Genomic DNA, 27707 nt, shown 5'->3' with positions numbered 1-27707 from the left:
TGCTTACTAAAGACCTGCAGAAAAGGCCAGATAGGGGAGCCCCATGAAGAAGCACAGAAGACTTGTGGAGAGTGAAAGACATCCTAGGGAGCCAGAGAATCGACGAGGAAAGCTGAGCCAAGGCTTCACAACCCAACATCTGGGTCAGCTGGTAGCACTGCTGTGCATCCAAGCTTCAGAGCATGGAGACAGAGGCAGAACTGAATTCTCCAATGGAGTTAGGCTGCCTGCTCCAGTCTGGTCACCAACTACCCATTCAGACCACACTGAGGTTCTTCTGGACCTAAAGCACCAGAAGACAGGGAGGGAGAGGAGACACTCCGGCAAGTTATTCTGTGTTCTCACCCTGTGCACCACCCACATACACATGATAATTCATTTTAAAGGCCTACCATATATAGCTGCCTTCCTGAGCCACTGGTACCAGGACTCAGGATCTCAGCAGCCAAGAAGGACCAATGTTACAGTGGCCTCATGAGTTCTGGGGGCCTGGAGCTCACCTTGAGGAACCCTGTGTTGGCATAGACGTTTTGGCATGAGTTAGAACACATCGGATCTGTAACCAACTGGAAAGAGACAGAAGTAAACTATACACAGAAGCGGTCTTCTGCTGTGGACACTACATCCAGCCGCCATACACAGAAGCTGTCTTCTGCTGTGGACACTACATCCAGCACCGCCCTCCCCCCCCCCCCAGCCCCAAGCAAGGTCACCAGCACTCAAGAATGAGTGCCCATAAAGGCTCAGAGTGAGTAAGGCCTGCCTCAAACAGCACAGCATCCTCTCCACCTGACCTCACAGGGCTTCCTAGAGTACCACTAGGCTTGCCCAGGCCACCTCAGCTCTCCCTTCGCTTTACCTTAGCCTCCCCCAACACCCCCAGGGCCTCAGCCCGAGGCTCAGTTCTCCCCCAATGTCCGTGAGCAAGTCCCAAAAATGGGAGCTTCAGGCAGCTGGGCACGTACAAAGTTAGAAGACAATTTCCCAAGGACTACTTCAAGGAAGAGATGACACAGCTCCCCCCACACACACACACCCCCCCAAGTATAAACAAAGGCTCCTCGCAGGTCGTTGAGAGCAATTTAATGTTGGTTCATGAAAGGTTAATGAAATTCATGCCTTGGAAGTGTTGAAGACAACACAGACTTAACCAGAAACACAAATCTAACCTTTATTCTCCTTAATTATTCGGTCAGAATAATTTCCTTGGAGCTGGTTTAGTCTCAAGATGGTTCTAATTAAACACCAGTGAACTTTGAAATCAACATCAACTCATTCAGATGCAACTCAATTTTCAAATTAATCTGCTGTGTAACCCGGAGGGTTGGTGGCCTGGGTGGGTGCGGGGAGAGGGAGGGAGAGCTTTGAACCACTGGGGTATGCTTGGCTTTAGCCTCCAGTGGCAAAACCCTTCTATAATCCTCACTTGTACCATCCCAAAGGCTGGGCTAACCTGTGCCATCAGCTTTGTGGCCCCTGGCCCCGAAGTCCCCACAATCCCCACACTCCCTTTCATTCAACTTCTATCTACTGCCTCCCCTAACTCAGTCCATACCCCCTCCCTCTTTCCCTCCTTCCCCTATTTCCTTATTTCTTCTGCCCTCCACCACTACCACCCATCTCTGCCCTCCCTCTCTCTTCATCTCAGACAGAGTCTGGCTAGCTGTGTTCTGTGTTTTCACAACTTTTTCCCACTGATGGGAAGCAAAGCCACCTTTTCCCATGACCTGTGGTGGCTTCAGCTGCGTTTCATCAGAAGGTGACATGTGCAGTGACCAGAGATTCCAATCTGGCAAGTACGTGTTGGGCTGGGTGGAAGGCCTGTCCCTTGGCCCAGAAGCAAAGCCATGTGATCATGACAAATATCAGTGACCAAAGGTTGGGATGAGGGAAGGCACAGTGTCCTGGGTGGGCTGTTCAGAACACGAGGAAAAAGATGTTATCTGAGGAATTCTTCTCCTAAGACACCCTGCATGGCCCTTGTGGGCCATTTGTGTTTTGCACCAGTCCCATTGGAAATCCTGTAACAGAATTCGGAACAGAACAAGCAGAACAAAGCCGGAGGCAATGCCACCTTCCAAGCCACAAACAGGCCAGGATGACAGCAGCCAGCGGCAAAGGAGACTATATTTCATCCAGTCCCTCCTAACGTAGAAGAGTCTAATGCACCCTGAGTTCCCCAGAACACGAGCCCAAGGCTTCCCCCATCAGCTAGGTTTCCCCCACAGACTGTAGCCTTCGGTGAGCAAATCCCCACAGGCATTTGATGCTCCACACACCAGCACTACAAGCACCCCACACAGGACCCCGTACAGGATGGGTTCTGGCCATGTGTTCTCAGAAGCCCACAGCTGAAAACAGGCCCAGAAATGATTTTTAAGGACACTTCCTTCCATCCGTCTCTGGGATTGCTTATCTAAGGCTGCCATCTGGCTCACTTCTGAGGCTCAAGCATTCGCTAGGTCAGGGAAGCAGCAGGGGAGCAAGAATAGACCAGTGAGCTGGCGGGAGGTGCACCAAGGATAAAAGGACTACACTGTGGCCAGGGTCGGGCTCGGGCTGGACGGCTGCATAGCACAGTAGCAGGAAGCCCTAAAGCCAGGTTTCTAGGGTGCTCAACTGTAGGAAGGGTAATAGAAGCTGAGGACTCAAAATTATTGCCTTCCTGTGTCAAGCAAAATGAACCAGAAGACAAATTTAAAATTTTATACATGTGGTATTTACATGTGTGTATTCAAGCCAGGCGTGGTGGCGCACATCTTTAATCCCAGCACTAGGGAGGCAGAGGCAGGTGGATTTCTGAGTTCGAGGCCAGCCTGGTCTACAAAGTGAGTTCCAGGACAGTCAGAGCTATACAGAGAAACCCTGTCTCGAAAAAACAAAATAAAAAACAAACAAACGTGTGTATTCATAGGTTATGTGTATGTAGGTATTTATTTATATTTGTAGGTTATGAAAACCAGGAATCATGAGAGGGGAAGAGAAAGTTTAAGAGAGGGAAGAAATAGGGTAATGAAGGATATGTGATGGGATGAAGGATGCATAATGGGAGGGGCTAAGACTAGCTGCTCTTCATCAGACTGAGACTCGGTTCCCTGCACCCACCTGGAGGCTCCCAGCTATCTGCAATTCCAGCCCTAGGGGCTCTGACGCCCTCTTCTGGCCTCTTCCAGCAGCAGGCTGGTATATAGTGCATATATATACAAACACATGCATGCAAACACTCATTACATAAATTAACACTTTTTTTTAGAAAAAAAGAAAGTATATGGGGGAGCTAACTAGAGGACCAGCTGAAGTTAAAAGGGAAGGAAGGAAGGAAGGAGGCAGTGTTCAAAAGTATGACCTATAGCCGGGCATGGTGGCGCACACCTTTAATCCCAGCACTCGGGAGGCAGAGGCAGGCAGATTTCGGAGTTTGAGGCCAAGCTGGTCTACAAAGTGAGTTCCAGGACAACCAGGGCTACACAGAGAAACCCTGTCTCGAAAAACCAAAAAAAAAAAAAAAAAAAAGTATGACCTATGTGGTAGTTGAAAGAAAATGGCCCCAGAGGCCCATAGAGAGTGGCACTAGAGTGGCACTATTAAGAGCTGTAGCCCTGTTGGGGTAGGTGTGGCTTTGTTGGAGGAAGTGTGTCCCTGGAGGTGGGCTTTGAGGTCACAGAAGCTCAAGCCTGGCCAGTGTCTCACTCTCTTCCTTTCTGCTGCATGTGGATCCAGATGTAGGACTCTCAGCTCCTGCAGCACCATGTGTGGCCGCATGTCACCATGCTTCCCACCATGGTGATAATGGATCAAAAAAACAACAAACAAACAAATCTGAATGGTAAGCCAGCCCCAGTTAAAAGTTGTCCTTTATTAGAGTTGTCTTGGTCATGGTGCCTCTTCACGGCAAGGGAAACCCTAAGACCATGCCATAATGAAGCCCACTACTTAGTATGTTTACCTAAAAGTTTACCTTAAAAACTTGCTATCTTTTAAGGGTACCCTTGCTTGGACACCCATGGGGTCTTAATACATCCTGGAACTGAAGAGGGAAAAATACCACTTGAAAGGAGAAGGCTACATTGAAGAGTTGGTTAGCATCTAGCCTAACCATATGACCTGGGGAAAGTAAAGAGACTGACGGTCCGAACTCTGTTAAGGGGCAGCTCACCTGACAGCAATGAGAGAAGCTTGTCTGGGAGCCCAGGAACCAACCTGGCAAGAAGCCAAAGCTTGTGGAGTGGCTCTGAGCCTATGGTTAGGAACAAGAACGGGAAGGCCTAGGCAACTATCCTGCTTTGGTCCTGTGTCCTCAGACTGCTGACTGCTCAGTGAAGGCCCCCAATAGGCCAACAAGGTGTCCAAGACTGGGATTTAGAGCTGGGTTCTGCTGGCTAGATGGCCATTTCCACATGTGTGAGATGAGAAAGAGAGCCTGCCCTGCAGACAGAGCATCAGCTAGCTGCACAGCCAAGGCACACCACAAGGGACAACTGCCTTATCCTGAACACAACCCTTGTGAGGCCCAGCTTCCCTGGCGTCGGGTATGATGGATTTACTGACACAGGTGACTCTAGAGATTGAAGGAACCAGTGACACTTCCAGCAACATCGAGAAGCGCTCCAGAGTCGAGTAGACAAAGCATGGAAACAGTTCATGAAAGCAGAAACACAGCTTACCTCTCCATGAGAAAATGAACTCAAAACATTAAAGAGAGTCAATGTCACTAACAACAATAAGAGGGTAATTTAAACCACAAAGACATTTTACTATATCTCACATTGGTAAACATCAAAAAGGTAGATGCTGCACTAGCAAAGAGGATCAGGCATTCTCATGACCTAGACATGAACCAGCCTGATGTGTGTTCATCAGTGTAGCAGACACCAGCCAGAGAAGATGGTGCAGGGCTAAAGCAAAAACCCAAGACCTGCATGCGTGGTTACTTTTCTGATGCTGAGATGCCTTGACCAAAAACAACTTTGGGGGCAGAGTGGTTTATCACATCTAACAGGTTGATGTCCATTATCAAGGGGAGCCAGGGCAGGAGCTGATATGGAAGCCATAGAGGAATACTGCTTATTGCCTTGCTACTCCTGGCTTTTTCAGTCTGCTTGCACACAATCTGAACCATCTACTCAGGGATGGTACCACCCACAGTGTGCGGGACCCTCACACCAATCATTAATCAAGCAAATGGCCCACAGGCCAGTCTGATGAAGGCATTTTTTTTTCAATTGAGGGTCCCTCTTCAGAGATGACACTAATTAGTTTAAATAAGTAAATAAGTAAATGAAATGAAAAAATAACCAGCACACAATGAGGAGACTAAAGAAAAGTGTGACACATTCATAAAACAGGGTACAGTCGAGACCACTCTCTAGGTTCGAAGTCAAACCTGCGAGGTACAGTAGCAGTTAGGCAAAAAACTAAACAGACAAGGCAAATGCATTCACACATATGCACAGCAAACTCCTAGTGGCAAGCCAAAGAAACAAGGGTGGGGACAATACAAGGACAACATGGAGACCGTCTCCTGTTGGCCGGTGGAAAGAGTGCCAACCTGGGCTACAGTTGAGCATCAGAATGAATAATGAACAGATGACTCTTAGAGAATGAAAAAGAAGTTACAATAACTGGAGAGATGGCTCAGTGGTTAAGAGCACTGACTGTTCTTCCAGAGGTCCTGAGTTCAATTCCCAGCAACCACGTGGTGGCTCACAACCATCAGAACTGATGCCCTCCTCTGGTGTGTCTGAAGACAGCAACAGTGTACTCATATAAATAAAATAAATAATAATAATAATAAAAAGAAGTTACAATACAATCTCTACATGTTCACTGTCACAGAGGATGTACATTGCAACAATGTAGCAGGGGCAACAGCATAGGAACTCATTTTTTGTTTGTTTTTTGTTTTTAATTTATTTATTTTTTATTTATATGAGTACACTACAGCTGTTTTCAGACACACACTTAGAAGAGTGCATTGGATTCCATTACAGATGGTTGTGAACCACCATGTGGTTGCTGGGAATTGAACTCAGGACCTCTGGTAGAGCAGTCAGTGCTCTTAACTGCTGAACCATCTCTCCGCCCCCCCCCCTTTTTGTTTGTTTTGTTTCGAGACAGGGTTTCTCTATATAGCCCTGGCTGTCCTGGAACTCAAACTCAGAAATCTGCCTGCCTCTGCCTCCCAAGTGCTGGGATTAAAAGGCATGCGCCACCACCACCTGGCTTTGTTTTTTAAATATGCCTGTGTGTGTGCACGTGAGCACAGAGAGGCCAGAAGAGGGCGTCTGATCAACTGGAACTGAAATTCTAGGTGCTTTCTGAGCCACCTGATTGGATGCTGGCAACCAACTTTGCTCCTCTGCATGAGTAGAACAAGTTAGTAGACGGCTTAATTTCTGAGCCATCTCTCAGAAGAAAACCCTCTTCAAAGGTGATTTATGTGTATTGTATATGTATGAATGTTTTGCCTGATTCTGTGGAAGCCAGAAGAGGGCATCAGATCCCTTGGAACTGGAATTAAGATTATCTGTGAGCTGCCACGTGGGGCTTTGTAACTGTGGGTTTTCCCACCCAAGCCCAAGTTCCTGAATAATGACTTGGGGGTGGGGGAAGACCATTTATGAATAAACACCTAAACCATAGCTTTGGCTCATTTCCCCGACTAGCTTATAACTAACTTATAACCCACTTAAAGTATGTCTTCCACAGGGCTTCCTGTTTCCTGTGTCTGACTTCCTCAGAATCAGGGCAGACCTCCCACCTCTGATTATCTCCCAGAGTTCCAATCTCTCTACCAGAACTCCCACCTCCTACTTCCTGCCTTCAGGCTTTATTGACAGTTGACGCTTCCACATGATGCACAAGAGATTATCCCGACAGGGCTTAGGAACTAAACCTGGAAGTCCTCTGGAAAGGCAATAAGCATTTTTTTTTTTTAGATTTATTTATTTATTATATGTAAGTACACTGTGGCTGTCTTCAGACACTCCAGAAGAGGGAGTCAGATCTTGTTACGGATGGTTGTGAGCCACCATGTGGTTGCTGGGATTTGAACTCCTGACCTTTGGAAGAGCAGCTCTTACCCACTGAGCCATCTCACCAGCCCCGGCAATAAGCATTTTTAACACTAAGCCCCACCACCACCACCTCCTACCCCAGAAAAGAACACATTTTGCAATTGCTTTAGTAACAATTCAGTCAAAATTCCCTAGAGACCAACAACAACCTGGTTGTTTGAGCATCTGAGCATGGGGTTGTACCATCTCAAATACCCACCATACAACTTATAATCACAAAGGGAAAAAGTTATCTGTGGGGGGCAGAAATCTGTCCAATAACACTGTAAGGAAATGCACCATTTATGAGGGGAGACCATCAAACAAATTCAAGTGCACAGGTGTCCCCCAGAGCTTCCCTGGGCTCCTGGGTAGTTGTCAGGACACAGGAGAGCTGATTTGGAATAAAGGGGACTAAGCGGATCTATGAGAACTACACGCTTTAACTGGACCCTGAATTGTAAAACAAAAATTCTCACCTACTGGGAGTGCAGACGCTGCTCAATGCTGTCTTCCAAGCACAACCGGGCTGTTGCCCTGTGGCTAAACTTCCTTCGCAGGCAGAGAGATGGAGCTAATATCTCCTCCTCGTCCCGGTGAGTTTATTGGGCTTCCTTACAGAGCATAGGTAAGGGGTCACTCCAGGGCTTGCGAGTTGTGGGTATTCCTTGCTCAAAAATGCTGCATCTGGAAAGCCTTTAGTTAGGAGGGATGAGAGCTTTCCCATGGCCACACAGCAGGAACTTCCCCTCCCCAACCCCCTGAACCTACCTAGTCTAGCTCTTCCCTAGGCTGTGAGCAATTAAGGCAGATTTGCGTACAGCAGGTGTACGGAGCAGCTGGGTACTCAGGTAAGAGGTCTGTGACCTTCCCCACCCTTCCACAGAGATAAACAGGCAACAAGCCCGGCTGGAACACTACTTTTGTAAGTGGGAGTAGTTGAACACCCCAAGATGGTGGTTGCTTGGTTCAGTAGGTAGGCGAAAACAACAAAGCCTCTTGAACTCCCCTAAGTTAGACATATTAATTTATAAACAGTCAACAGTGGCCAGAAGGAAAGGACTTGAGATGCCTCCCTCGGGATAGATTGGCAGGAAATGCGAGGGAATTCAGTCACAGATAGACTGGCTCGTGTAGGTCATTAGGGACACTTGCCTAGCTCTGGCTGAGGGCCTCATGAATTTCATGCCCTAGAAGACACATACGAGCCGGGCAGTGGTGGTGCACACCTTGGGCAGGTAGATTTCTGAGTTCAAGGCCAGCCTGGTCTACAAAGTGAGTTCCAGGACAGCCAGGGCTATCCAGAAAAACCCGGTCTCAAAACCCTCACGTGCCCCCCAAAATAAGTCAGTTCAGCAGGGTCGTGGGCACCGGTGTAGGACAGGACTTCAGTGGCTTTCCTGAGTTCCATAGTGGGCCATAGTCTTTACCAGGTATAACTGACTTGGGAGGTTTTAACTTTAGGTTTACATTGTTAGTCTGTGTATCAGGTTCATCACGTATGAAAACAATCAGAAGAGTATGAGAAACAAGAAAGGCAGATAAGGGGGGCTGTCTGAGTCACCTGAAAGCAATGTGTTAGTATTGGAGTACGGCGTGGGTCTCTGTGGAGAAAAACCAGCAGAAGCCAAATTCGGTGTTTATGAGCCCCTGGGAGACCTTAAAGGCTAGGCAAAGGTTTAAGGAGTACAAATGACACAGCAGTGCAGAAAAAACTAAATTTGCTCCAGCACTTGCCAGATCACCACTAACGCCTGCTGTGCACACAGGCATGGCCTAATACTTTCTGGAGGCCACACACCCAGACAGACACCCCCTCTTTGTCTTCGAGTAGTCTCTGAACACCCAGACTGGGACACTTTTGACTGAACAAGTCCTCCGGCTGAAGCTGGCTCCATCTGCTGTGTGACTGTCACTCCACTGGAGGGGCTTGATTTTCCTTTACTTTGCTCGATAAGATTTGGGGTCACTAAGCTAAAGGGTGACCTCCATGCAAATCTTCTTGTGCTGCTCCCCAGATTTTGTTTTACGGTAGGGTTGTAAGACCTCGACTCTCAGTGGGTTCTTATCTCGGGATGGTCACGAGTGAGACACTGAGATGCAGATCAAGGTTTCAAGAGCAAGAGGTTTATTTTCTGTGCATCAGGGTCAACCCTCTATCGGTCCCTCAAGGCGAGTGACAAGAAAGCAATGACAATGGCTATTACAAGTGGTTTTTATACTTTTTAGGGGGACAGGTTACATCGGCAAGGTTACAGTTTAAACTTATTGGCTAAGCATATTGACCTTTAAATCTATTGGCTAGCAAGCGTGACACGCATTTGAACTCTACCTGGGACTTTCCAGAGAGTCAGGTGACTAACTAACTCATGTTCTTCAGGTCCTGTCCTCAGGGTCTCATATGGTTGGTGCAGGACCATCAGCTGCACTGCTCCTATTCTCACTTTTATGAAGGCTCTAAGCTTGTTTAATATGCAAGGTCCAAAGGTCAACAATAGCAGGAGAACAATTAGGAGCCCTAACAAGGTGGATATGAGGGTGGTTAACCAAGGGGAGGAGTTAAACTGAGACTCGAACCAGCCCTGACTCTGTTCTCTTTCTCTCATCTTAGCCATTGAATCCTCAGCCACCCCCAGAATGGTCTCCAGTCTGTGCTTCCCAATGTTTCACACCCCCAGGTGACACAGAAAAAGTGGTTGGCCCCCTAACACTGATGGGCCTGCTGTCGGCTTCTCCCATCTCGGGGGTACACATATATGGGGGCTTCTCCCAGGACACTCCTCAACTTCGGGTGTCCACACCTTAGGCCCCACCCTCCAAGGCCACTTCTGGGACACAGTTTAGATTCACAAGTCCCTCATGCCCCACATTTGGGTAATCCCTCTCACTGTGTCTCTAAGGTGGGGATATCACAGGAGTCAAGGCCCACCAATAACTAACAACAAAGATCAAAGACAAGGTTTGGCCACCAGATAGAAGGTGAGTGTTCCTCTGTAGTGGACCAAGCTACATCCCCAGTGGCTGAGAGCACCTGCCAAGTCCCTCTGTTAGGGTTGTGGGGGTTGCTGAGGCTCAGTGCCGAAAAGATACACCACAGCCATCTCAACACCCCACAAAAACGTTTTTATGATCACAACAGGGTATCCTCTTAACTCCCAGCAACTGTGATCTCCCCCACACAAAATGCACAAGATTGGGCACAGGGTTTTCATCATGGAAGTGAGGAGGGGCTTGTGAGACACTGCCCCTCCCACAGACCTATGAGGAGTTAAGGTTGCTGAGGGAGATTTTTTTTTTCCTTTTGGAAACAGAATCTTTTCAAGCTGGGGATTAAATTTGTGCATGCTAAGTGAATGAGTGTTTTATTGCTGTGGAGAGACAGGCATCGTAAATACCATGACTCTGACCATTTGAGATAGGGTTTGTGTAGCCTTGGCTGTCCTGGAACTCACTATAGACCAGGCTGGCCTCAAACTCAAGATTTGCCTGCCTCGGCCTCTTGAGTGATGGGACTAAAGCTGTGTGCCACCACCTCCCAGCTATTAGGACCATTACCACCATACTAGGCAAGTACCTTACCAAGCATCCTGGGCTAGTTCCATGTCAACTTGACACAAGCTAGAGACACTTGGGAAGAGGGGTTCTCAGTTGAGAAAATGACTCCCAAGATTTGTCTGTCAGCAAGCCTCTGGTGTATTTTCTGGATAAGTATGGTGATCGATGTGAGAGGGCCTAACAACCTATGGGTAGTATGTCCCCTGAGCAGGTGCTGTAAGCAAACTGAGCAAGCCATGAGAGGCAAGTTCATGAGAAGTACTCCTCCAGGGCAGGGCCTCTGCACCAGCTCCTGTCTCCAGGTTCCTGCCTTCTTCTCTGGATGATGGATTGTAAATTTTTAAGATAAAATAAACCCTTGTCCTCTATGAGGTACTTCGGGCCACGCTGCTTTATCATGGCAATAGAAACCCTAACAAAGACAGAAATTAGTATCAGGAGTGGGGTATTGCTGTAACAGATCTAATCATATGGTTTTAGGAAGGATTGAGAATTTTAGAACTTTGGGCTGGAAAAGCTGGGTGTTCGAGCTGTTGCAGGTATTAAGAAAATAATGCTGAGTGATGTGGACAGCAGAGGACTGGCTGTGGACTTCCTATCAAGGCCAATCAAGTGCTACTTTGCCTTAATAACCACCATAGTGAAACTTTTGCTTTGCTGGTCAGTTGGGGCTGAAGATACAGCTGACTGAAAGATGAGCATCACTGAGGGAAAATGTTTTAGAAAGCTTCCTCAGGGTCAGCACACAGAAGCTGTATTCCGAAGGCAGCCATTGCTGCACCTTGTGCTGCCAGCCAAACTTGGCAATGTCTCAGTTTCTGGGTAGTACTGGTTTTGAAGGCATGAAGGGATTGTGGAGAACAACTGAGGCTTGGCATTGTGAGAGGCCAGATGTCATTGGTGTAGGGACAGCATCAGGAGCAGTGGAAACCTCAGGATAGAAGGGACAAAGGTTGAAGCTTGGCAACACCTGGCTGAGTTAGTCCCTGAAGAGAACCCAGGAGAGATCATTGTGACATTGGAGCCCAGTTGCAGTGGAAACCCCAGCATTTTCAGTGCCTTGGAACCACTACCAAGTACTATAGCAGGTATGGTATAGAGCCAGTCAGAACCTTGGAAATAAGCTGTGTAGGCTTTAAATGGCAGAGCAAGAGAAATAAAAATACCTAGGCCCTTGGGAACCCAAAGGACTGTCACAAAATTCCAGACACTGGACAGAATTATCTGCACTGCTGTACTTGGTCTTCCTTGACTTAGATGTTCACTGTGCCAAAGGAGCTCACAGTAGAAACTTTGGAATGTTAGAGAAACACGGTATTTTGAAGAGATTAAATGCTTGTTGAGATGAAATTTCTCGGTTGTTCTGAAATCCATTCTTGAACTCAGAGCTACACCTCAAGAGACTAAATTTAAAGGCTATGAGACTTTAAAACTTGGATTTTTTTTTTTTTTTTTTTTTGGTTTTTCAAGACAGGATTTCTCTGTGTAGCCCTGGCTGTCCTGGAACTCACTCTGTAGACCGGGCTGTCCTGGAACAGAGAAATCTGCCTGCCTCTGCCTCCCAAGTGCTGGGATTAAAGGCGTGCGCCACCACTGCCTGGCTAAAACTCGGAATGCTTTATACTGTTAACAGTAATGAGATCTTGAGGGTGAACAAAAAAGCAAAGGTTATTGCTTAGTAGCGCTGCAGTGCTATCAAATTAACAATGGCTAGCTTCATGTGACCTTGGTACAAGCTAGAGTCACCCTGGAAGGACTCTCCTTTTTTTTTTTTTTTTTTTTTTTTATTTATTTAATGTCTGAGTGCTCTGCTGCATATACACCCCCCTGCCTGAAGAGGGCGTCAGATCCTATCACAGATGGTTATGAGCCACCATGTGGTTGCTGGGAATTGAACTCAGGACCTCTGGAAGAGCAGCCAGTGCACTTAACTGCTAAGCCATCTCTCCAGCCCCCAGAAAGACTCTCGATTGAGTCGATGCCTCCATTCATTTTGCCCGTGAACATTTTCTTGATTGATGATTGGTGCGGAGGGGCCAGGCTCACTGTAGGCATTGGCATCCCTGGGGTGGTGGCCCTGGGGACTACAGGAAAGGCAAGCTGAACAAGAGACAAGTGAGGCAGCAGGCGGCACTTTCCATACCCTCTGTTCCCACCTCCCAGTTCCTGCTCTCAATTCCTGTCCTGACTTCCCTGGACAATGGCCTTCAAACTGTAAAATAAATCCTTCCCTTCCCAAGGTGCTTTGCTCATGCCATTGTATCACAATAGAAACCCCAACTGAGACAGAAACAATCCTGAGAAACCAAATGAACTACATCCCAACCAGAGGCTTTTTCTTTGGTTAGTGTTCCCATTATCTCCTCCCCTCTGACGCACCCCTGATCTTTTAAGTAGCCACAACTCACACTTGAGTTGGAATCTGGGTTTTGTTTTTGGGCTGTGGTTGGTAAGTTACTGAGATACAGCTGGGGAACAGGCTGAGATAGGGTGACTGTGGCCCTGGCTTGGGCTTTTGAATCTTCAAAGCCTAGGTCAGTGACACACTTCCTCCAACAAGGTCACACCTCTTAATCTTTCTAATCCTTTCAAACAGTGCCACTCCCTGGTGACTAATCAGTCAAATATTTGAGCCTATAAGGGCAATTCTTATTCCAACGGCCTCACTCGGCTTCCTTCCCAATGCCTGCGAGGTACACAACTATCCACATGTAACTGCAGATCCAGGGCCTGTTTTCATCTCCTTGGGCACCACAACATACACACATGCAGGTCAAGTACACATACACATAAATAAATCTAAATTAAAAAGAAAACTCTTTTCTCTGTGAGGGTGTATGTGTATCACCATGTGCATGCCTGGTGCCTGCAGAGGGCCAGAATTCCTAGGATTCCAGTGTCAGATCCCCAGGAGCTGGAGCTATAGATGGTGATAAACTGTATGTGGGTGCTGGGAATCGAATCCAGGTCCTCTAGAAGAACACACAAGTTCTTAATCACTGAGCCCTATTAGTATATATATAAATCGTCCACTATTGCATATTTCCTTTGGGACAGGGTCTACTGTAGCTCAAGTCACAAACTTCTGGTCCTGCCTCAGCCTCCAGAGTATGAGAGGACAGGTATGAACTAACACCACAATTCTCTCAAGGGGGCACTGTTCTCTGCTATGACATCAGCTTATGAGCACGATGCCTGCTTTCGGCACCGAAAGAGAGTAAGTTAGGTCTAACAAGTGGGTAAGTAGTGTCTTAAGTGAACTGTGCATTTTACAGGGCCTTTTCACTAAGGAGCAAGCGGGAGTCTTAGGTGAAAGATCCTGACAGAATGTAAAAGGTCACAGAAGTCCTGAAATTGGGAAAATAGATTTCAGTGTTAGCAGAACTAGCTTCACTGATTTAGAAAAATAGAGGTGCACAATGCTCTGGCCGCTCCTAGAACCCGTGTGTCTGCCAATGTTTTGACCATTCCTTGAACCCATGTGTGTGCCCACTGCTGAAGCCCATTGCCAGGTGTTTGTGATATTGGTTGCTGGGGAGATTTTCTGACTCTTTCCCAGCAACCACAGCCGGGCCAATCCGGAGTTGCTGCACCTGCACCAGACTCTTTCCTTGTACCCCTCCCATACCCATTTCCTGAGAATAGACATTGTTTAGATCTGGAAATCCCCTACTCCCTCCTTCTTTCCCCCCCTGAGGGCCTATAAAAACTGGGACCCCTTTCCCCTCGGGGTTGACTCCTCTACCCCTGCATGGGATATGAGTCGTCGCCAGAGCTCTGGCTTTCCCAGAATAAAGCCTCGTGTGGTTTGCATCAAGCTTGGTCTCTCGTGAGTTCTTGGGGGTCCGCTATTTTCCTGAGACTTGAGTGAGGGTCTCCCTTCAGGAGTCTTTCATAGGAACTACATGGAGATCAACAATCCTATTACTGGACTCTGAGAAACTGTCTTGTAAAGATGGGGCTGGGGCTAGAGAGATGGCTCAGTGACTAAGAGCACTTGATCTTGCAGAAGGTTCAATTCCCAGAAGGAAGGTTCAAAACCCACTGAAATTCTAGTCCCAGGGGATCAGACAGCCTCTTCTGAGCTTCATGGGCACCAGGTTCACATACAGTCTTATGAGTAAAAAACACATATTAAATAAATAAATTTTAAAAAAAGGCTTGGTGGCTAATTAAAAAGAAATCAAAGCTCAGGTTTAGGGAACCTCAGTCCCCTATGGTTCTTTTGAAAAGAACTCTCAAACTGTGCATGGAGGGGCACACCTTTAATCCCTACACTCCCAAGGCAGACGTGGGCAGGTCTTTGTGAGTTTGAGGCCAGCCTGATCTACAGAGTGAGTTTCAGGTGAGCCAATGAAACAGAGCAAGACACTGGCTCAAAAAAACAAAAAACAAACAAACTAAAAACATCTTTATTCCAGTGTTTATTCCGCAGTCGGGTCAATCATAACGTAAAGCCGTAGCATTATTAAAGGAGAGCTCCTGACACAGCTGTCTAACGTGAAGCACTGACAGGTGCTCCTCCCACGATGGAACAAACACACATTTCCCTAAGTTCTGGGCGAGACACACAACCCTTTGAAACCAACTGCCCAACAAATAGAGGCAGGTTGCTAATCATTCCTCTCAACGTTTTCTGCAAGGCGGAGCAATCCCTAGGGTGGCTAACTCAGCCCTCACTTCGCCACCTGTCCCCTGGCTTTTGTTTTCCTTCCTCAATCACACCTACACCCCAAAAGGCTTCTGCGCTTCCTGCTTAGACACCACCTGAGTCCCGGAGGCCCTGAGCACTGCTGGCCACGAATGAGCTGGAGAGCAACTTTCCGGCAGAGCTCCAGGGAAATCAGGAGCAGAAGCACAGCTCAGTGATGGCTCAGTGACATTTTCTTAAACAATAGTTTTAACTGTCAAACAAGCTCTGACATCTGACAGGCCATCTGCACACCATAAACAAATCAAAACAATGTATTCTTATCTTTTCCTTTGTTTGCAAAATGTTAAGTAGACTATCCAAGTGGAAAACATGAAACGTGAGGATTCAAAGGGTTTGTGTCACAAAGTGAACCAGTCCTCCACAGGCAAGCTCATTTGTTTCTGGGCTGCGAGGCCATATAGAGGGCGATCAGGCAGTAGATGGTCCCTCCCAGTGTCAAAGCCATGGTGGTCCGGTAAAGCATTTGGTCTGGAAGGCCTCGTTTCAGGTGGATGGGCACACCATCAGCCTTCTGCAAAGCAAGAAAGAACAGTGAGTTGGCTGGAAAGAACAGATTTTACTACAAAGCAAAGAAGAAAATTCTCTCCATCGTGAAAACTACTCCACAAACACAATATAGCGGGCAACTGGGATGCACCAGTGTGGCAGAACACAGGCGTACTTCCTGATAAGCCTGCAGTCACTCTCTACAGCCACATCCATGTTTCTAAGGCCTGTACCACAGTCTCAGTTGGCAAGGGCAGAGCCCTGGAGACGTTTGAAGATAAAGACTCTGTAGGACCCTAAACTCATTCTGTGCAGTCTCCAAAGGCTCCTTAAATCTCACTCATTAGATTTAAAAGACTTACACTGAACAACATGAAAGTGCTCTACAGCCAGGATGGACCTGAACCTGGATATACTCTTGTAGGGGAGGCAACCCTCTAAGGATAGCTGTAGTGAGTGGGCTGTCACTCCCCAGCGCTTGACAGTCAGGTCACTAGGTTCTTGATTATCTCTAAACAAATTAATCACATTCAAGTGTCAATTCTGGCTTCTCTCTGTTGATGACCTACCTAAGAGGGCTTCCCAACTTCCACCAGTAGCGTAGTGAACTATAGCACCAAGCAAGCCAAACAGAAGAAAACTGGTTGCCAAAAGTCACTGCATAGGGCTGGCAAGATGGCTCAGCAGTTACAAGCCAAGTCACTGTATAGGGCTGGCAAGACGGCCCAGCAGTTACAAACTATTGCTGCTCTCAGGTCAGTTCCTACAACCTGTAACTTCAGCTCCAGCGGATTTAACAGCCTCACCTGATCTCTACACAGACCCAGACAAGACACACACACAGACAGAAACACAGACACACAGAGACAGATTTTTCTGAAGTCACTGCATGTGTGGCAAGCATTAATAGATACTGGCTGATTCAGTGTTATTCATTACACATGCTCCTGTGTTCTCAATGATTACAAGCAGTCTGAAATCTGTGTTAGTGCAATGAGGTCATTAGCCACGTCCCTGTTACCAGCATCTACCTGTACAAAGGTTCCATTATTAGTCAACGGACCAAACTGAAGTAAAGAGTTCTCCTTAAGAAAAGGAGGCTGGGGAGAAAACAACACTAAAGTCAAGTCAGTTTTAGAAGCTCCCAGCCAACACGCATGTGTGTGCATTTCACAGTTCTGTGTTCCCATCTTCACTCACCTGGAAAAACTTCTGCAGCTCTGGAACTTTGTTCTTCCCAGCATAATCATATGCTGTCACACTGGAGGTCAGTTTGGTTGGTGTGGCAAATATGATAGGTGGTGCTTCTGTGGAAACTGGCTTTAACCCCTGCAGGACAGCAAAAGGCAACAGAAGCCATGAGTTTGTCTGGGCAGCTGAGCTATTTCCGGAGGCAGCACTAAGTGTGTAAGGGCCAGAACAGGGTCTCTGTCACTTGCATTGTGGGGCCTTTAGGTGGTTCTCAACCCTCTGACACGATACCCTTAGTAGCTTCCAAGCAAACTGTCAAGAACTCTACCAATGAGATGGGAAAGACAAGGAAGGCCCCACGTGAGCCTCAAGAAGTACTGTCTACAAGGACTCCGACGTCCCCTCTTCTCATCTGTCTGAACGATGTACTAAGGCAGAGCTAGGTAAGTCAGTAAAGTGCCTGCTTGTAAGGAGGCCTGAGCTCACTCCCAAGCACCATGTAAGCTGCTGGGGATGGCTGCATCACCTTGTAACCCAACACTGGGAGGCAGAGTGGGAATAGGCAGATTCCTGGGACTCAGTCTGATTAAAGAGCACCAGGGCCCAGTGAGAAACTTAATAAATACATAAAGTGGATGGCTCCTGAGAACTAGGCTGACCTCTGCCTTACCTATGCATGCACACATACACAGAATCCACAGTGCAACTACACTGTGGTAGCCCACACCTTTATTCCAAGCGCTTAGGAGGCACAGACAGGAAGATTTCTGAGGTAGAGGCCAACCTGGTCTACAGAGGGAGTTACAGGACAGCCAGGGCTGCCCATTCCATGTTGCCATTAACAGCAATGCAGACCAGAGGTAAATGACTGCTGCTTAGCACAAGAGGGTGCTGGATGAGGGAGACAGCTTTCTTTCTGAAGTTCTGCAAGTGGTCTAAAATTAACTGTGGGGGCTGGAGACAAGGGTCAGCCATTAATGAGCGTGCACCGCTGTTGCAGAAGACACAAGCTCAGCTCTCAGCATCCACATGGCATGTATGGCTCACAACCACTGGAAACTCTAGCTTCTGGGGACCTGATAGCTCTTGACTATATAAGCACCCAAACACAGGTGTACACATACACACAGACATACAGTTTAAAAACAATAAAAATAAACCTTGCTTATGTTTGGAGAATGGCCTGGAATTTGATGTATAAACCAAGCTGGTCTCAAATTTATAAAGATCACCTTCTCCTGCCTCCCAAGAGGTGAGACTAATAAGTATGTGGCATCACTTCTGGCTAAAAATAAACCTTAATATAGATAGGGCTGCGGTCAAGATGCACTTGGGAGGCTTGCTATGAGCTCAGATTGGCCTCCAACCCCTGGCCTCACTGGGCTATAGGTACACACCACCACACTTTCAAACTAGACACTTTAAATGGTGGAGCTGCATGTATAGCATCCTGATTACATCTCAATAAGCCACTAGAAGGGTCGTGTTGTTTCAGACAGGGTCTAACTGTGTACCCTCCAATGATCACGAGGCTCCTGAGAGCAGGTCAGCCTTGAACTCAGTAAGACCCACCTGCCCTGCCTGAGCGCTGGGATCAGGGCTGCCTTCTTGCTATGTTCTAAGAACTGCAGAGCAGGCGGAGGGTGCAGCTCCTGTCAGAGTCCCTGCCTAGCACATATAGCCATGACCACAAAACAAACAAACCCAAACCTAAAGGGAACTATTTTGCTTTTTATCTTTAGATACAAGCTGCAAAGTAACTTATGCCCACATTTCTCCACAGCAACACTGCACACTAAAGTTGAAAGCTGAGACTTACCAGCCAGTGAAATGATCCCTTCAGATTCTAACTGGGAAAAATAGAATGTTACGTTTGAAAGAAGTTTGAAGTCTTGACTCGAGTCTTTATTTCTCAAATTTATAACTGACAAGATCTAAAGATTAGATATTAAAAGATAACACTTCTAGAAAGTGGAAGGAGGCCAGATAAAAATGAATTACAAAAACAGAAAACAAAAACCCACTAATGTTGTCCCTACCAACCAGGCACGAGAATTAATGAAACCCAAAACCAAGACCAAACAAATAAGGTTCTGAAGTAAGGTTGCTGTGGTTTGGGAATGGCCTAAGGCAATCCACTCACGCGATCGGCAGGTATGACCATCACCTACTCTACACTAGACATGCACAAGAACATCAGCTAGCTCAACAGCTTTTTTTTTCTTTGTTTTTTTCGAGATATGGTTTCTCTGTATAGCCCTGGCTGTCCTGGAACTCACCTTGTAGGCTGGCCTCAAACTCAGAAATCTGCCTGCCTCTGCCTCCCAAATCCTGGGATTAAAGGCGTGTGCCACCACACCCGGCTCTCAACAGCTTTTAAATAATTCCATATACTCTTTATCAAAATTCAGAACACACTTTTAAAATTATGTCTTATTTCAGTACCTTTTTAAAGATGTTTATTTATTTTATGTATATGAGTAGGCTATCGCTGACACACCAGAAGAGGGCATCAGATCCCATTACAGATAGTTGTGAGCCACCATGTGGTTGCTGGGAATTGAACTCAGGACTTCTGGAAGAGCAGTCAGTGCTCTTAACCACTGAGCCATCTCTTCAGCCCTTATTTCAGGATCTTATTCCTACAATTATTATGAACCTTGTATTCTCCCCAGTGAGGCTCAGTTGTTCCTACTACACTATCCACTCACAGTACAGCTATTGGCCCTCAGTGAAGAATGGGCATGATACTTCACCTCCCTGCACCGCGATAAATCACGCACCGACTGTAAAGTCAACAGCCCCTACGTTTCCAGGTACTGCCACTCCGGACACTCAAGCTCCCCCAGATGCCCATTTTACAGAACAAAATCCCAAGTTCTAGACCTGGCAGCAGTGGCACAGGCAGAAGCAGGTGATCTCTGAGTTCCAGGCCAGCCTGGTCTACAGAGTGAGTTCCAGGACAGCCAGGACTGCACAGAGAAACCCTGTCTCGAAAAACCAAAACAAGCAAACAAAAACCAAACTTTAGTTCTAAAAGCTTTGGAGTTGTGGTGCTGCCCAGGCACCCTGTTCTGCCCTCGCCTACTTCAGCTCCTTCCTTTTCCTTAAACCCTGCACCTCCCAGGCAGCCTGCAGGCTCTTCAGGCTCTACAGAGCATTCCCAGCACCTTTCATCACCTTAGGGAAGGAAACTTTTCAAAAAAAAAAAAAAATGTTGTTTTGATTTCTGTTTGTTTAAAACAGGTCCACATATCCTGAGCTGGCCTTTAACTCACTTGCAGGCCAGGCTGGCCTTGAACTCCTGATCCTGTAACCTCTGCCTCCTGAGAGATGAAATTACAGCATCACATCAGCTCTGCTCGCCCTTTGCAAAGCTGCGTGTCCTCCTCCTGAGCTGCAAACACCTTGTTGAAATCCACAGCACTTAACCACCATTAAACATACTGCATGCCTTTATTTACTATCTCCCTTATACAGAAGAAGCCCCACATACGCAGGGTGCTGGTCATGCTTTGGTCGCTAATCATATTCTCAAGACTAACAGAAGCAGCTGATAGACAGCACATCCCATACACACTTGCCAGACAGCTAACTGCACTAGCAAGGCGACAGCATGACAACACAGGAGACTCTCAAGTCTACTAACTGGCATTTGCCAGCAGAGCCTCCCTCCTGTGGCAAGGGGAAAGCCCTGAGAGAGTCAGTAAATTAAGTGATGTCAGGCTATGCTTTTTTTGTTTGGTTGGTTTTTTTGAGACAGGGTTTCTCTGTGTAGCCCTGGCTGTCCTCGAACTCAGAAATCCGCCTGCCTCTGCCTCCCGAGTGCTGGGATTAAAGGCGTGAGCCACCACGCCCGGCTCAGGCTATATAATGCTGATTCTGTACATAATCCCTACCTCTAAACAGTTCACAACTCTTATATTCTTCCTAATTGCTAAAAAGTAGGGAAAGAAGGAATGTGTCTCGGAAATTGAAGACAGGGCCACCTCCAGTCTCGAACTGCTCCAAAGTGTATGTTGTGTTTTGTTTTGTTGTGTTGTGTTTAGGACAGGGTCTTGGGAAGCTCAGGCTGCCCAGAACTTCCTCTGTAGCAAGGATGAGCTTCAACCCCTGGTCCTCCTGCTTCTCCCACCCAGGCTGCGGTTACTCAGCTGCCCCAGGATGCTGAGCTCAGTTTTTAAAGAACCACCACAGTAATTAAGTGCAGTGTGAGTAGCAGCAGGCTTGGCGGTGCTGCTGTACCACCTGTCCAGCTCAAATAAAAAACAACTTACTTTTAAATTTTATGTAGTTATGTGTTTATGGGGGGAGTGGTGGCACATCTGTGTACATGTGAATGCAGGTGTATCTGAGAAGCCCACAAGAGAGGATCGGATCCCGAGGGGCTGGAGTTACAGGTAGCTGAATGTCAATGGACTCAGGTATCGGCAACTAAACTTAGGACCCCTGAAATTAATGGCATAGCCATCTCTCCAGCCGCCAGCTGAAATGTTTAAAGAAAAAGTAACCCTGATTTTCCTCCTAAAGCTGACTGGTTAGCATTCTTACTCTTTAGATCTAAGGAGGGCGGAGATAGAAAATTATTCCATTCTTTAAAAATGTTTTTAACGGGGGCTAGAGTGAAGGCTCTGCTAAGAGCATCTGTTCTTGCTAAAGACTCATGTGGTAGTAACTCTAGTTCCAGAGAATTCAATGCTCCCTCCTGACATCTGTGGACACTGGGCATGCATGTGGCGTACATACATCCATGCAGGGAAAACTCTCACAAGTAACACATAAAGTAAAAAAAAAAACCACAGTTTGTAAGTGTTAGCCTATCAACCTGCTCACCTCTGATTTATGACTGGAAACCAGATTTCATCTTCAGTGACTCAAATCATTTCTTTTTTTTTTTTTTTTTTTTTTGGTTTTTCGAGACAGGGTTTCTCTGTATAGCCCTGGCTGTCCTGGAACTCACTTTGTAGACCAGGCTGGCCTCGAACTTAGAAATCCGCCTGCCTCTGCCTCCCGAGTGCTGGGATTAAAGGCGTGCGCCACCACGCCCGGCTTCAAATCATTTCTTTTTTGGGGAGGGAGGGAAGGGTTTATATGGCTCACATCTCCACATCACTGTTCATCATTGAAGGAAGTCAGGACAGGAACTCAAAGAGGACAGGAACCTGGAGGCAGGAGCTGATGCAGGGCCATGGAGGGGTGCTGATGACTGGCTTATTCCCCATGGCTTGCTCAGCCTGCTTGTTCCTTCTAGTGGGGACTCTCATTCTAGATACAGACCTTCTTCCCTGCATTTCTATTGCTGAGACTCAAATCATTTCTAAGTGAAGCTGGGCACCCTCACCATGCCTGTGCCACCTCACACCCCAAATGCCTCAAACTCACTATCAGCTTCTCAGGACCCCCATCTGTATGGAGGACACTACCACCTTCCCAGTCCCTCGTCATCCTGAATACTCCTTCTGCATGCCCAGAATGCTGTTCATCAACAAGATGGCACAGCTACCTAACTTTCTGCATCCAATGTCCTACTCACTTCCTACAAAATTTAGTTCTTTTATCATTGGCCCTTTATGACTCACCTCCACAGTCAAACTCACTCAGTCTCTCAGTCCTCCAGTCCTCTTGTCCCTCGGTTCTCCACAGCGATCATCATTCTAGTGTCTTAACTAGAATTGCTGGGTCAGAATAAAACTGTATTTCCCTTTTTAAGAAACTGCCAACTGGACACAAGCTAGAATCATCAGGGAAGGGGGACTCTCAATTAAGAAAATGCCCCCACTAGATTGGCCAGTGGGTGGTACAGCTCCTGGGTTGGTGTTATAAGCAGGCTGAGTAAGCCAAGAGGAGCACGCTTGTAAGCAGTGTTCCTTTATGGCCTCTGCTGCAGTTCCTACTCTGACTTCATTTAGTGATGGCGAGTAACTGGAGAGTACTAAGACAAAATAAACCCTGTCCTCCCCAAGTTGCTTGTGGTCATGGTCTTTATCACAGCCATAAACCCTAGCCAAGACACTACCAAAGAACATTCCAGAGTGGCTAGCGACACCAGTTAAAGATCTCTCCAACAGTGCAGTAGGCGTCTGGCTTCCCTACACCTTCCTTTCCACAAGCCATTGCCTGCCTTTGATCACAGGCGCTTTGGCAGACGTGACGTGCTGTTTGATTTGCTTTTCCCTATTGACTAATAACGTCAAGTACCTTTTCATGTTCATTTATTTGTAGCACACGTCACAAAAAAAGATGAATGCTTTTTAATCAGCCACTATCAAGTATTCTTCAAATAATTAGTTGCCATCGAGTTGATTTACAAATCTCTCTGCTACTGTTGCAGAAGTAGCATTTCTATATTTGGTTATTTATTCACTTTATAAACATTTTCATTTTACAGTGCACTGTGCCCAAGAAAGTAAGACAATATACTACTAATGCTACTGATGATGAGATCAGAGCGCGAAGTAGAGGGAGTGAGCTGGGGGGTCGGGTGGGGGTGTCCCTGAAAATACTAGAGCAGGCAGGAGTGAGTCTCATGAGGCAAGAAGGGAATCTGGTTCAACTTCTAGAGTCTGATCCTGAACAGTTTATTTTTGACATATTTAATAATCACAGTACAACTATGGGCAAAAGTTCTCTCTTGGCAATTACCACAACAAAGCTTAAGGCATAAATCCATTGTCAACAGTAAGTACTAAGTAGTGTTCCTCTATGGCCTCTACTTCAGTTCTCACTCTGACTTCACTCAGTGATCAGGGAAGTTGTTAAAAAGACAAACTAAACCCTTCCCGCCTCAAGCTGCTTTTGCTCATGGTCTTTAGCAATAAACACTCTAGCTAAGTAAGACACTATCAAATGAAGACACCCAAACTCAGACACTCCTTTGCAAAGTACCGATGCTATGACCTCTGCCATAAGAATGGGTCCTATTGACCAAGAAACAGTGCTCAGAATAAGGGTCTAGGGGGCTGGCGAGATGGCTCAGTGGGTAAGAGCACTGACTGTTCTTCCAAAGGTCCTGAGTTCAAATCCCAGCAACCACATGGTAGCTCACAACCATCCGTAATGAGATCTGACACCTTCTTCTACTTATGTATAATAATAAATAAATCTTTAAAAAAATAAATAAATAAGGGTCCAGGGAGGAAGGGTCAGGTATAAGCACCTCAGATTCTTCTGCAAAGCACATGGGAACTCTCCCATAAGAATGGGCTCTAGTGATTGAGAAACAATGCTCAGAAGGCTGGAACAGACATAATATTCTATGGGGTTTGGGGTGAAGCCTGGACCTACAGATAGCAAAAGATTACCAGGTCACTGAATAGATCCAGTCCCAGCTTTCTGGATGGAAATGGGTGTAAATCCCTTGTGTTGAGAGAACAGCCTGACCATTTTATTAACCTTCCTGATTCCCCCAGTGCTATCTGTGAGCATGAGCCTACAGGGACTGTGAAAGCCATTCTGAATGTACAATTAACAGAATGCCCAACCAAACCTGCTTCTTTCAACATAGCCCGAGGAAAGTAATGAGCTGGAGATGTAGCTCGGTGGTAAAGCACTTGTCTAGCATAATAAAGTCTTGGGTTCAATCACTACAACCATAAAAGTATATGCATAAAAGCTTTTGAGTAACTTAGAAATTCTAGGACTGGAGAGATGGCTCAGTGGTTAAGAGCAACTGACTACTCAAGGAGGTTCTGAGTTCAATTCCCAGCAACCACACGGTGAATCACAACCATCTGCTATGGGACCAGAAGCCCTTTCTGGTGTGTCTGAAGACAGTGACAGTGTACTCATACATAAAATAAATAAAAGATAGAATCTTTAAAAAAGAGAGAGAAAGGAAGGAATTAATTCTAGCATTAGGATGAAATCGAATTCAAGGAAGCCAAGCAAGCAAGCAAACAAACACCTCATCCTGAAAGTCCTGTCGATGTAAAGGGCCTTGTTAGGCAATTCCTACTCTGAGTACCAATTTTACTTCAATGTCACTTAATCAAGTTTCTACTTTCTCCTTCTAACTAACAAAGCTTACCCTTTGCTTCATCCCCACTAAAAACCTCTAGAGAAACTAGAGAAACGGTGCGGGCAGGTTAAGAGCACTGGCTGCCCTTTGGAGAGGACTCAAGTTTAACCCCCTCTACCCACACAGTGGCTCACAACTGTCTGTAATTCCAGTTCCAGGAGATTTGGAACCTCCTCTGGCTTCTGCAGGCCTAAGCATGTATGAAGTGCACAGACATGCATGCAAACAAAACACTCATATACATAAAACATAAAACAAAATATAAAAAGCACATCTACAACCACCACAAAACAAACTGTGACATATATGATCAAACAACTCATACACCGTAACATGAAGGCACCTCAAACGTCAGGTTTCTGTGGGGCTTACAGGGGTTCAAAAACAGGCAGAACTACTTATAATTGATAAACGTCAAAACAGGAAGGCAGACAGGGATTTTAAAGCGAGTTTGAGAGACCTTCCTGCAGGTGGTATAATTAATGGTCTACGTACTAACAAAGGAGTGCGTCACATGGCATAAGTATGCCAAACCTTGCCTAAAGTAACATACCATCTCTATCATTGAAAATACACTATAGACGATGATATAATGCAAACAGCCATTTCCCTACATCTTCTGTCAAGAAATCAGTCAACATACTGGCAGTTCTTTCCTTATAACTCATTACACTGGGTTCCACTGACACCACACTCACTCCCCTTCTAACGCTGGACTGTTCTTTGAGCGAATTTTCCTCACTTCCTTTCACGTTTCTGTAACAGAACGATGGTCTCTCTCTCTCTTTATGATCTCTCCAGCAGCAAAGAGCCTACTAGCAGCCATGTCTGTTAAACACCACATTCATAAAGCCTCAGCAGCTACCAGACACAACACAGCACTAGACACTGAACACCTAAACACTCGTGAGACTTTTCCTCCTCAACTTCCCATACAACCCTTCTTGGCCTCCTCTATCCTGAAAGCACATCTACTCTCGGAATGAAATCATACTTAAACACTCTCCCTTAAGATGGAGTGTCCCATAGGGGTAGAAAAGAGGCAGTAATGACAATCTCTTTTACAGCCCATACAGGTCACTTACTATTCTAGTCAACGTTTTTCAGCTTCGTGTTCCACCAAGGCTTCTCGAACTATGCTGAGCAGTGATTCAGTTCAGGAGAATATATAGCATTTATCCAGCACCAACCATCTGCCAGAAAAGCTGCTCACTCGACACATCACATTTAACCCAAGTTAATGCTGCCCCGAATTAGAAGGGGCAGTCAAGGTCACTAGATTAAGGCTGCCAAGTTCAGTACTAACCCAGTATTAAGTGGAACTCTAAAATACCACATTTTCACAACACTGAGATTGGAGATGGGGACGCCATTGATAGGATCTAACTGGAACCTGGATAATGTCAGATTGCCCAGTAGTCAACGGTCACCGTCTGCCACTTTAAAACTAGCAAAAGCATAAACCTCGTTGGGTGTCACTTCCGATGCTTTCCCCAGAATAAATATATATAATCCCATGCCTTATGAGCGAGCTTCTCAAACCCGCCCTCCCCAGTCTTCCATTTGGTAGCTGGGTAAAGCTGCTTTCTGGGCTGTGACAGGGCCAGTAACAAGAGGAAGTCACAAAGGCCACCTCAACCAGAGAGAGCAGAAACCCAAACACAGTTAAGTCACCTTCTGCAATCCTTCACAGATTCTACGGGAAATCCACCTTAAACAAGCAACCACCCCAGGGGTCACCTTGACCCCCGCAAGGTATCAGACCTGAGTTCAGTGCCATGCAAACCTCGCCTAAGGTGCAGCACACACCCAGACACCTCGGGGACCGCTCCAAGCCTGCGTGGTTAAGGACATTAGGAGACACCAGCAAGCCGGACTGGTCCGCCGGCAGAAGCCCCTCACGGCTCGGACCTCGCGACTGCCTGCCTCGGGCCGCTGTTCTCCGGCCCAAGGCGACGCGGCAAAAGTGTACCTGCGGGGTGTAGGCTTCCGAAGCCCAAGCTCCAGCCAACTTCTGCGTGAAACTGCTAAACTTGTAGTACATGTTGGCTGAGGCCGGCTTCGCACCGCCGCTGCCTGTGCGACCGCCCTAGAAAAGGACCCGGCTTCCCCTTTGGCCCGCCCAAAGCTCAGCGGAAGGACCTTAATCCAAGATGCGGACTGTCTAGAGAGCGCCTGACTTAAAACATAGCCTCCTAAGCAACGTCGGGGGGGGGGGGAAACGCGCTCTCTCAAGACCTAGAAACGAAAACAAATTCTAAAACACATGGAAAGAGGCTGTGTTGAGGCTTCCCGAAAACTCAGGCTTCTCTGTGCCATTCATTTGGATGTGGGCAGTGCCAAGACGCCTTGACAGATGCGCAAGCGTCCTGTGTACAAAGAAGCGTCCTGTGGTCCTGAGAGCGCCACAGTCGGTCAGAGCGAGTTCTGGGCAGGGCCTGGAACGGGGGCGGGGCCTGAAACAGGGGCGGGGCCCAGGACGTGGGTGGGGTCTCGTCAGGTCCAGGTCCCGCCCCATTTCAGGGTTATTAGTATGTGTTGAGGCGTCTTAATGTACCAAGGGTCGTTAGGAATTTCACCTCAGTTAAGACAAGAACAGCTCTTTGGAGCCGTGAGTGCATCGCCTGTAAGCAAAATCCTGTCTCAATGCCGGGAAAAGTGACAGGAAAGGAAAGAGCGAGGGGGAGAA

General features: G+C 46.9%; 1 protein-coding gene across 1 annotated transcript; it reads right to left on the bottom strand.

Annotated features, from left to right (window-relative positions):
* Window positions 1-14986: 14986 nt before the first annotated feature.
* Window positions 14987-27135, bottom strand: Cox7a2l (cytochrome c oxidase subunit 7A2 like). Its single transcript, XM_021186569.3, has 3 exons — window positions 26991-27135; window positions 17011-17139; window positions 14987-15835 (listed from the first exon to the last, which is right to left on the bottom strand). Exons 1-3 carry the CDS (start codon window positions 27060-27062, stop codon window positions 15695-15697), a joined length of 342 nt encoding a protein of 113 aa, XP_021042228.1. The 5' UTR covers window positions 27063-27135; the 3' UTR covers window positions 14987-15694.
* Between the last annotated feature and the right edge of the window lie 572 nt (window positions 27136-27707).

The sequence above is a fragment of the Mus caroli genome, unplaced genomic scaffold (genome assembly GCF_978045245.1).
Source record: "Mus caroli unplaced genomic scaffold, Mus_caroli_1 scaffold_18, whole genome shotgun sequence".
Lineage (NCBI taxonomy): Eukaryota > Metazoa > Chordata > Mammalia > Rodentia > Muridae > Mus > Mus caroli.
The sequence above is the reverse complement of the archived record's forward strand: the minus strand, read 5'-3'. Positions and strand labels throughout refer to the sequence as shown.

What these genes read in the sequence shown, in the direction of transcription:
- Cox7a2l (XM_021186569.3), bottom strand. Translation starts at nt 27,062, where the DNA reads ATGTACTACAAGTTTAGCAGTTTCACGCAGAAGTTGGCTGGAGCTTGG. An exon ending in CGGAAGCCTACACCCCGCAG is followed by an intron (nt 17,140 to 26,990) that starts GTACACTTTTGC and finishes GCTGTCCTGCAG; the next exon opens with GGGTTAAAGCCAGTTTCCAC. An exon ending in AGCTGCAGAAGTTTTTCCAG is followed by an intron (nt 15,836 to 17,010) that starts GTGAGTGAAGAT and finishes CTTGCTTTGCAG; the next exon opens with AAGGCTGATGGTGTGCCCAT.